Here is a 12,007-nt window from a genome sequence, read left to right on the forward strand (position 1 = left end):
AACGACGACACTTTAGGTGTGTACACGCCCAACAGGCGCGATAGGCGCTGCATCCAATAAGTGCAAGACACTATGTAAACAACTTGCTTCATGCAGCTTCAATAAGTTTTAAATACATTATTTTTCATAATGCATTACAAATCTTTTGCAAATTCAATAAACATATTTCTGTTTACTCTTGTATTATGAACATTCTTTATAATGAAGTAATTATTATTATTATATTTTATTAATTTGATCTGTAAAAACAGAATATAGATATGAGTGGTATGCACATGAGGTAGAAAAGGTTTTAAAACATGATTAGGACAAGTGGACAAAAATGCAGACTATAGGATTTAGAAAATGATGATGAGGGAGGGAAGGGAACAAAATTATACATTTAACAAGTATTTTCAACAAGCCCTACTGGGCATGCTCAATCCAACTTCCTCGCCAATTAATCTCAAGGATATTAATCGTGTAAGATGTCTGGTTAGCAAAGCAGTTGGATTACCGTAAATAAAGATATATAAACACCATGTGTATGTTGAAATCACGTGTACATGGTTTACGGACAGACCTAGATAGGATGACCCAATTATATGAGGACTCCAAATTGTTGCTCATTTTGTATTTTAACCCCAATTATAACTAGATATTTAAATTGGTTTTGTCATGAGGATTTATCGCTATCATTTCAGAATTTTTCTTTCTCCTTTAATGCAGTCGCCGCATATCAGAAGTTACTAGCGTAAAATATTTTTATGTGTTCGTGCATTTAACATGCTTACTATAATTAAATTCATCATTAGCCATAATTTATAAAAATTAAATTAATGAATTATGGCATCTTATTTTGTCAAATATTTTTCAAATAATTGTCATATTCCAAATGCATACAGTGAGTATAGCGTTCGCCTTATAAATGGGTTTATGGCATGGGTTGTTAGATTAGAAGACAGCAGAAATTAATTTATGAATAATTAATAATTAAGCATTAGCACTATTTCAGCGGAATTAGAACAGGTTTTATTTCATCTAGACTCAACCCTGAAAGAAAAGCAATGACCCGTACTGTTTCTACAATTTAAAGACACAATGCTTGTCTACTACTACTGCAAATGTGATAATGGCATCTATGTCTACCAACCACCTAGTCTACAGGTTTAACAACACTTTTGGCTCATTAGAATAAGCTGGGGGTGATATTATAAAACATAGCTGATAGATGACGTACTGAGTTACATACTCATAAACATGTCTGTGAAAATGCATACTAATGAGGGTGATTAGCATAATATCAATATTCATGATAACCATTACTTATCCTGATGCATGCATTGCTGCTTACCTTAGTGCTCATTGGTTTTGCGTGGTACGTCACCATCGTAGTCTGTTCACAATCTAATGTGATACTTGTGTTGTGAAAAGATTCTTTAGAGTGTTTTAAAACATAGTATGCGTCAGTTACACCGCCCTCAAAAATGCTACGAAAATACCGAGGAATCAGTGTTCTTCCAATTGCTGAAAAAGTCATTCAGATTTTTACATTAACATGAAAATTAACAGTAACAACTGAATTACCATCCTAAATTTATACTACAGTATATCTTGTTTTAATGCTGAGGAACCCTAAGCTTAAAGGATCATCCTATGCTATGCCATATATTGTTATTTTTACCGTAGTTTTATTGGTGTACACGGCTGTCTACTTTACATATGGATAGCATTAAAAATTACATAACTGTATCAATTCACAGTTATATAATTTTTAGTAGATTGTAGATTAATTTGTATATTTACTGTTGACCAACTGGCACTGCACCTCTTTGGTATTCGCATTCCTTTTACATCTGTATTGTACTTGGTAGAAATTTAAATAAACAAATAAAATGATCAAGTTTGAAAATTGCATTGATTAGTCTTACTGTATCGCTTGGGTCCATCTTCAAGACAGAACGATAACGTCAACGTCGCATCATCTTCAAAAAACTCTGTTGCAAACGCATCCCACCATAAGTTGTCACTATCCTGAAATTGATATAGACCACAAATTATTTTATATAATTTTCTAAATTGAAAAAGATTTTTATAGATTTATTTAATTATAAAGTTAGATAATGCTTTAAAAATAATTAATTTTTATCTAATAAAACGTTTAAAAAAACATCCAATTAATACAAACTGGCCTTCACGATATTAAAATAAATTTGCAAGGAGATACGCCTCCAGGTATGACAACGGATAATGCAGATAATATTAGCGAAACTTCATTTTTAATTAAATTGTAAGTTAAAAATAAGTTGAAAAGGTCAGGTAAGAATTTGATAGGTACTGTACAGAGTGCCAAATATATTTAGGGTATATAATACTCTTACTGTAGACCTTATATTTTTACGAATAAATCTAAAATATATTCTTGGAGGCTGTTTCTTAGCGAATTTTGGTTGATTCAAGTAAAAGTTATCGGACATTCTGTATCATTAGAATTTGTGTCATTAAATAATTTGCATTATTTAAAGGACACAGGTATATAGATATTTTTCCATCAAAATATAATTTCCCACCAAAAGGTACTTAATGGGGCCAAAATAAAACGTTATCTTCATTCAAATATACCAACTGGCAATTGGTTTTAAAAACAAGGTGTAAAGTATTCGATAAACTACCAGACTGCAATAAATATATACAGGTATATACACATTAATTTCCCACATATAAAAAAAAAAGAAGGTACTTAATGGGGCCAAAATAAAACATTATCTTTATCCAAATATACCAACTGGCAATTGGTTTTAAAAACAGGGTGTAAAGTATCTGATAAACTACCAGACTGCAATTAATATATAGGTATATAAACATTTTTCTATCAAAATATAATTTCCCACTTATCAAAAAAAAAATAGGTACTTAATGGGGCCAAAAATAAAAGTTATCTTCATCCAAAAATACGAATTGGCAATTGGTTTTAAAAACAGGGTGTAAAGTATCCGATAAACTACCGGGCTGCAATTAAGAGGCGTATAACGACGGGAAGTGTTGTGAATATTTGTGGCATTCTAGGTAACCTTGCTAATGATCACTTAAAGAAAAGGGATATGTGTTTGGTATAGATAGTCAAAAGAGATGAGCATTCAGGCTATTAATACTTCCTATCACTGGTATTATAACATGCCAGCTAAAGAAGTGAACATAAGGGTACAAAATAAACAAATGTAAATTTTCTGTCAGTCTTAAACTAAAAACTTCTACGAAATGTGATTTACTGTAATATAATTTCTGAATTCTATACATGGACGAAACAAATAATTTACATGCTTGATATATACAGTAGTATGATCTAAATGTATATTTTATATTTGACAGAATACTAGAATCTGGGGAGGTACGAAATTTGGGGAAAATTAGGAGGTGGATTATGTTATCATAGTTACCGTATGGCTATTGCATTATCAATATTATCAAATATGTAATAAATGTCAATAAAATAAATGAAAAACAAACAATTTTAAAGGCATATTGAAAAAATGTCCCGAAAAGTGCATATTGTGCATTTTTCAGAGACGTATACTCTAATTAGTCTCATGGGTGGATCCAAGGCCCCCCCTCTACCCGCTCCCCCTGGGCCCCTTCTAAATTTCTAAATGAAATGCAAAAGATGGGACATAAAGTTAAGCTCAGCCCTTTATTTTACCATTTTTAGGCCCTGGGTCTCCCTATTTCAAAATCAAGTCAATTCTTGAGAACATGAATTTGATGGCTTCATTTTCAATGCAGGTAAATCCAAATCATTGTTTAAAAATAAAATATACATTATACAGTATACTATATATATCACATTATTTACAGCCGCCAACGAAATCGGTTGTCAACTATCTACATAACCCCTAAATAATACACCTAACCCTCTAAATTAACTGAAGTTAACCCCTAAAGAATCTCACCCCCTCAACAAAAATTGTATGCTGATTTCGTTGGTTATCTGTAAATGCTCAAAACCATAGATTGTAGTATTATAACATTTACAGTAGCAAACATTGAAAATTACATTACTATGAATATTATAATTTTTAGTATGCTCACAATTTTAAATTCAGACCTTATTGTACTTAAATATTTCATACATTATTCAGTAAGATGATATAAAACGTGTAACAATATAAATATATAACACATCACAAAATAGAACAATAATAAAAACACAAACAATAGACTAGTACTAGTAGAATATTAAAACAACAAAATGTTAAAACATACCTCATTCCTATGCTGTAAACGTTTATTGAGTTCAAACATTCTGAAGTCAGGCTGGCTCATAAACGGCATGTGTCGTCTGTAAAACGGAGGAGGAGGGGGAGGACATTGTTGGTTATTAGTATACATTTCAGGTATAGTAGCCATAGTGCTTTTCAATACTTAACTTCTACTACTACGGTTCTATTCTCTGTCATTGACCAGGCTTGCATGTGAGTGTAATACACAGTACATGTAATCAATCACGACTAATGAAGCATAATTTATGTAGCTTATGGCTATGTAAGCTCATCTCTGATTGGTTGATTACTACAGTCAGCTGGGTATTGATTGGATGGTGTGTGCTAGCAAAGAATATGGCCAAGTACACAGATATATTTATTCTGGGCAGAGAGACAATAATGACCCAAGAAGCTCTGTACAGGGTCAACTTATTATTAACCCGGCACATACCAACAACTAAAATAGGGAGATATTTTGTATCAATAATCATACCAAAAAGAAATCAACATGAATAGATAATCATATTCTAACACTGAAACTGTATCAAATACCTTGGCTTTTACCATTACCAATGTTAATACAAATTTTAAAATATAACACTGTAAAATGCAATACAGTATGTAAAAATTATCCAGTATTCAATGTCTATTCTATTAACTTATTTACCTAGTTTAAGAATTCCAATTTAACCATTTTAGTTTTAATAGGCATAGAAAAATCACAAAAATATCAAATTAACTGGTATTTTACATCAATAAAATTGTTTTGCTCAAATTTTAAAATGATGCAGTGTTTAGAAAAAAAACTTCAGATTCATCAAACCGGCTATTTTTATCAGAAGCAATATTATAGTGTTTTAAAACGTAATACAATATTTTTGTTTTTAAATACATAAAAATATATTTTCTTTGGCTGGCTGACTTAATCATAGGGCCTGTTTCTGCTGCAACTGCTCAAAATACGGTATAAAAATACGGTATAAAATACGGTATTTTTTATACCGTATTTTTTAGTACCCCGTTTCTGCTAACAATACTTCTTGGGTGGTCGTGTTAAATTTCATCTTTTTTACCCAAATTGCCATTCATTTATTTGATCGATAATTAAAAGTCGCAATAAAGGAAGTTTTACGTCTCACTTTCAACAGCCTAGCCCTAGTGATAGAGATGTTGTGAGAGCACAGAAAACATCGTAATGGGGACAATTAATTCGTTCCCTCCCCGAGTTATTGTATTTTGCAATGTTGTACTGCTTTCGCAGGCTCTTCAGCTTTGAGTTTACTTGCTTTGGAGACAAGTCTATTCCATACTCCTGCTTTATTTTTTTAGAAATGTCTTTATAAATGTGGTTGTCCCTTTTATTACCTTTTAGTTGGCTAGACATTTTAGCTTCCCCACACAAATTTATTTAGTAAAACTGTGACGTCTTCGCTCCACATTTTCGCCGAATATACACGTGTGTAAAACAGCTGACAGCGACAGAAAATAAAAATACGAATGTTGACCTTTTAGTCATGTAAAAAAAAAATACGGTATTTTTTATTGGCAGCAGAAACGGGTACAAAAAATACGGTATAAATTTGTAAATACCGTATTTTATCCACAAATTTTGTGGAGAAAATACGGTATACAAAATACGGTATATTTTTTATGAGCGCAGTTTCTGCTGCCAAAAATATACCGTATATATACGGTATTCAAAAAATACCGTATATTTTTTATGAGCGCAGTTTCTGCTGCCAAAAATATACCGTATATATACGGTATTCAAAAAATACCGTATAATATACGGTATTTAGTTGGCAGCAGAAACAGGGCCATAGTGATTGACTTAATCACTGCAATCTGAATATAAATACGCAATTCTTTCTTTGATAAGTTGGATGCTTTGGATAATTTTGCCTAAAGGTATAACTAATGTATGAAGTATGATGAATGTCATTATGATAATAAGGTAACATACAGTATGTATGATACTATCAAAACATAAGAACATTCAAAACACTTGACAAACAATGTGATGTGCCCAAATATGGTAGTGATATGCCCAAATATGGTACTCTATGACATCATCATGTCTATATATGGGCACATTACATTTTTTTGTAATTATAAAGTATGATAGTGTCGACAGAGCTTAACCAGTATAGTATAGTTCTGTATTTACCATGAATACTATTAATATCCAGTCGGTTTTAAAAAAATAACCTCAGAAAAATTAAAACAGTAACGCTCCAAAAATAAAGCTTTTAAACTTTTCCCGATTTATACCAATTACCATCAAAATATATTCAGATGTAAAGTCTGATTTGGGTCCAGTCGAAGAGTGTCGGATTCTGGGATTGTATACTTTAATATCATCACAGTTTTGCGTATTTTATTTATTTAATGTTTTTAAAATGATGATGTAATTGGTAATAAAAAATATTAAGAGCAAGAATAATACATTGAACTAGTTTTTCTTATAACATCTTCCTACAACAAGACAACAACAATAACACATGTGTAATATTGTATGATTAAAGTTTTCTTGAGAGGCCCTGCCAACTGTAAAAATAGAAAATACAGTCATATACTGTATTCAATATATTAGTCATAAAGTAGTCAATGAATAACAGGTTACAACAGAACATAGCAGAACCTGTAGTAATATAACTACAAAATGATTCACTCGTACTCAACGCAGTTTATCATCACAAAAATTGCGTACAACCGATACTAGAGAAAAAAAAACCGGAGAAAATGGAACAGTCCAAAAAATAATCTCAAGGCAATTGGTAAAGTAATGGTTAACATAGGAACATTCTGAAGAAAACAAATTAAGACGAAAGCGTCGCGGAGTTGTTAAACCTAGAAATCAGCAGGCCCATACTTCCTCCGCATCATCAAGTTTTCATTGGTTAGCGTCAGAGTCTCTGTTTGTTCCTTCCTTCTAGATCAACTTGGAAGTAAAACATACTAATTTCGAGTCAACTATGAGCATGTCAAATAAACGCAACTACGGTTATTACTCAAATAAGGTGACAAACAGTGATAAATACTATCATTCGACTCCACTCCTTGTCGGGCGTACGCCTAAAGTTTCATCGCAGACCTGCCACAAATTTAGAACGGGTTAATTAGTCGTTAAGTGTCTACAGGAATATCGAGGGATTATATTGATTAGCAGGAAGTTCTTTAAACCGTAATCAGCTAAAACCACAACGACATAACACAAATCACAATTTCTTACTATACATAATATAATGTACATTCATGCGCTTTCATCAATGAAATAGTTGAAATATTCCGATTATAATAATATGTTGATTTTGAGGGTATGATTGATGTAGCGCCCTCGTCGTCATTTGTCATGATCTGAATTGAATATTAAGCATGTCCACTTGAACATGATGGTACATACTTACTGTATTTTGTCACAATTTTGTTCAGAAATTTATTTGATAATTTTTAATTGGTGAGTTATGTCTAACTGTAGTGTACAGTAAAAATGTAGGGAAGGGGATTGGATATTGATTCAATTCAATTTATCTATTATTGGTCCAATTCAAATAGTAATATATTACTGTAAACTTTAATAAGTCATTAAATTATAATAATTATAAAAAATATAAAAGATCAACATTTTGAAAATTTATAAAATAATTAATAGAATCACAAAATTAAATAATTAATATCTAAATATTTAATATTTAAAACATTTCACACACAGTAGTAATTGTGTACTATATTTTAATGTTGTTTATTGACAATATGAACAGTGATTACAGTTTTTCTGCTGTAACCTGCTTTCACTTAAAAACATCAAAGCAATTTTTTTACCCTTTAATTAACTGATGAATTAAAACAAATTTAAGCTGCACGCAAAGACTCTGGATGGCAGCCAAGTGAGAATTTACAAAGTAAATAATAACTAATTAATAAGTTTATAAGTATTTTCAGGGATGTCTAACATGCTAATACCTTAACTTTCGGTTACAGTTTTATATACTGTACTTAACTAAGCTCTCAATGACAAAGTTGTAAAAATACAGAATACAAAATGAACAGGGAAACGTTTATAATTAATAAACTATTATGCCCTTACAAAATTACACTAAAATTAATATTATAATTTAAAAATATTATAAAAATTATTTTAAATATCAATTTAAATATTCATGATTTTGTTAATAAATACTGTCTTAATGACTTGTATTGTAAACAAAGTTGTAAAAATAAATGTAAAAATACAAAATACATAATGGATAGGGACAAATTATTTTAAATATCAATTTAATTATTCATGATTTTGTTAATTAATACGGCATCCTAATAACAATTAATTGATACCAAATAGTGTGACGTTCTAATCATGTTAGCACACATTGCAGGAAATTTTAATTTTTAATAATTCTTCCTTTCTTTATTTTTATCAAACTTCCTAATTTTGTTATAGTAATTCTTATCTTTATTAACAATAGGCCAGCTATTGTAAGTCTCCTGTGAGTTTAATAACCTAAAGAAAAGTAACCAGTTCTAATAAATAAAGACAATGCAGTTCTGCTGATTAGTTAGCTCCTTTTTATTACCAGTAATTACTTCATTTACCAGTAATTACTTCATTTACCAAGTCATATTTAGGGAGGTCGGCTAAAATACATTTTAGGATTTAAATAAAAATTAAACCGGTCAACCTTACTAATATTAGAAAGAAAGGCACTCCAAGAGTGCATACCTCCGTCTACTGTAAAATTCCGCTACATAAGATTTCTCCCGAAAACATATATTTTTTCATTTTTGTGTATAATGCTATGTGTAAACTGTGATTTCACTAATTTCACTACAATAGTACAACTTTGTGAATGTGAGTTTGGTGTAATGGTTATATACTGTACAGCCTTACACAGTTGAGGTCCCTGGTTCAATTCCTACTAAGGATCTTTTTTTTTCATCATCCTTATTTTTTTTTTTTTTTTTTTCCTATCTTTTAACCCTAACAGGTCTGAAAATAGTAATAATAATAAGTGGTCCAGGATCCCAATTCTGGACCACTTATTTGGATTTCCTCCAAAATGTAATGAAGTGGTTCTTGTCCACATATCTATCTTTGGTTTCAATTTGGTAAATATCTAGCAATATAACTTTTTGAGTAATCCTGCAAACAAACACACACGCGATCGACTACATCTTGCTTTTTTAACAAGGAAGGCAGAAGAAATGTTGTTTTATACAGTAGTAAAATAAATATAACATTTACTGATTTCAATTCAACATAAACAGTGTAATAAATGTTTCTAATACTGTATTAAAATGACTGTAATAATTTCTTGGTAAAATACATAAAGCTACAGAGACAGAAAAAGAAAATACAAACAATTGTTTTTACTATAAATAAAAACATTAAAGTTTGCCATCAATGTACAGTATGTTTAAAGATGTATTTTCCCCCTGAAAAAATAATTCTTAAACAAATTTTTGTTGAATTTAACCTAAAAGAACTGTATTGAAAGCAAAAAATAGTCAAATTGGCAGCCAGCCGATGGGTTTTTGGTTGAATTTATCTATTTATTTTTTTAATTTTAAGTGCAAACATTAATTTTTTTCTTCTTTTTTTTTCTACGGAAGTGATTAACTTTATTTTCATGTTTTTGGGGAACAATACATCTTTATTAATAACTATGTTTTCATTATTCTTACGATATTGTTTTTCTTTTGGTACAGTACTGTTATTTTTACTATTACTACTGTAGCCCTCTCAGTAATGGCATGGGTCATATCACACTATTACACCTATATAGTATCTTGATACTCTGATTTCATGGCAATAAGTAATAACTGGTAAAATGATTGTACTTACGGTGGGAAGCCAGGATGGTGGTCACGGGCATCTATGGGCCCTGGTATACCTGGAGCAGGCATACCAACAAACGGGAACCTCTGCCTATTCAGGGTGGGAAGTAATGATTCGTCCAGGGTTTCAAATTGGTTTCAATTCTAACAATTTGACGATAAAGTTCTCAAGTCTGTTTCTTTGTTTTCTTGAGATCGGAATACAGTACTCGTCAACAACTTGGGATGTAAATAAAGTTGGAATGTTAAATGCAAAGTCTGAAATGTCTGAAAAGAAAGTTACCTTGAGTGAAAATATTATATTTCTATTTATTATTAGGACAATAAAATGGCATGAACACTACAGTACATCAAAATAAAAACTATACATATTAATTCTCTCAACAAAACCCATAAGATACAACAATTCTCGTACATTCAGTGCCCTAAAAGCAGCTGCATAGCTTTGTGGAAGCTACAAACACTTGAACGGATTTAGATAATAAATGTACACTTTTTCTTTATTTTTGTTTTCTTTCTTATTAAGTTTACAACATTAATTGTTTGTTTGTTTTATCTTTATACTGGGTGACCTCTTCAGTCAAAGACTGATCTCCCAGAGGGCCCAGTTGGTGATCAGTGGCTGTGATGTACTAATACACCGGGGTAACCCCCTACTCGTCTCGAAAGATGTACTAGGTTCTTTAAAGTGCACACGAGCAAGTTGTGTACACTGGACCTACGGTTTATAGTCCTTATCCGAGAAGACTCGTTCTACCACCAGAACCATGGAGTGAGTGAGCCTCGAACCCCTGCCGATGTTATGGCTACGTGATTACGGTTCCACTGTCTTAACCGCTCGGCCACTCACTCACCTAATTAATTAATGCAAACTATACTACTGTACTGATGGACTACCTTTCATTTTAGGGGAAACAATGACTTTTGCAAACAAAACACATACACAAATATTTTTATCTACTGCACTATTTTACATTATAAACATTTATATTATTCTATTCATACTGGTACAAGAAATACCTATTACAGGATTATATGTACACACAACACTGCAAACGATAGAAGACTATTTTAATGTACAGGTTCACAATACTGTACACTGACATAACACCATCCATTCCATCCACCTCCTCCTATTATTCAGTGCAGTACAGGATCCGTGCAGTAACTAGACCACCAGATACTTATCTTTACAAGCCTAAAGCCTTAAGATATCATCATATGCGTACGCTAAAAACATACTTCATGATATATAATGTATAAATTATCAAAATATTTAGTTTTATACCTATTTTAATTGTGTTTTCAATGCAAATTTGGAACAAAAGCAAATCCTCTTCGTGAAAATTAAAAGCTTCGGAAAGTGCGCCCCCATGAGACAACATTAATTAATTAAAAAGGTCAAAGTTGATTGTGATGATTCGCTTGATCGATTCCAGTGCCGCATTGTGTTCTTGGATTTTAAAAAACAAATCTGAGTTAACTTTAGTTATTTTCGTAATGGACGTATAATTGTTTGTATTTAGGGACATATCTATTTTATTTGATGCATAGACTCACTGTTCTTTATCGCCATTTGTCATCGAGCTTGGTTGTTAAACCAGGTTTCCTTAGAATAAATCAGCAGTTTGGTGGAGGCCTAAAACAAATGTGAGTGCCAGGCCCAGTAGCTGTGGCGCCCGCGAAGTTGTTTAGGCGAGGTAGTACTAGTAGATTAGGCCTAACTAAGCCAGGCTTATAATTAGGTCCGATTTAAGCGAAAATAAAATCACATTGAAAGGAAGACTTTATTTTTTAAGTAGACGAGGGATCTTGCTCAATCCAATAATTTTTAATATAATAAATATGAATAATGTTAAATTAATAATAATAAAAACAACTCCCTGATAATACTAGAGGGTACTCCGAGAGTACAAACCTCCGCCTACTGTAAAATT

At 31.4% G+C, this 12,007-nt stretch overlaps 1 protein-coding gene across 2 annotated transcripts in view; it reads right to left on the reverse strand.

The window, feature by feature from the left end:
• Positions 1 to 11,437, reverse strand: part of LOC140046886 (LIM domain-binding protein 2-like) — a 28,882-nt gene extending 17,445 nt beyond the window's left edge. The window contains exons 1-5 of one of the 2 annotated variants that reach the window (XM_072091629.1): positions 11,359 to 11,437; positions 10,078 to 10,337; positions 4,240 to 4,315; positions 1,911 to 2,013; positions 1,334 to 1,506 (exon numbers count right to left, since the gene is read on the reverse strand). In XM_072091629.1, the coding sequence (XP_071947730.1) occupies positions 1,334 to 1,506; positions 1,911 to 2,013; positions 4,240 to 4,315; positions 10,078 to 10,139 (414 nt within the window). In that variant the 5' untranslated portion in view covers positions 10,140 to 10,337; positions 11,359 to 11,437. Of the gene's footprint in view, positions 1 to 1,333; positions 1,507 to 1,910; positions 2,014 to 4,239; positions 4,473 to 10,077; positions 10,338 to 11,358 lie in introns of those variants that run through there. The other variant, XM_072091628.1, reaches the window with a different exon arrangement.
• Between the last annotated feature and the right edge of the window lie 570 nt (positions 11,438 to 12,007).

This window comes from Antedon mediterranea, chromosome 4 (assembly GCF_964355755.1).
Source record: "Antedon mediterranea chromosome 4, ecAntMedi1.1, whole genome shotgun sequence".
Lineage (NCBI taxonomy): Eukaryota > Metazoa > Echinodermata > Crinoidea > Comatulida > Antedonidae > Antedon > Antedon mediterranea.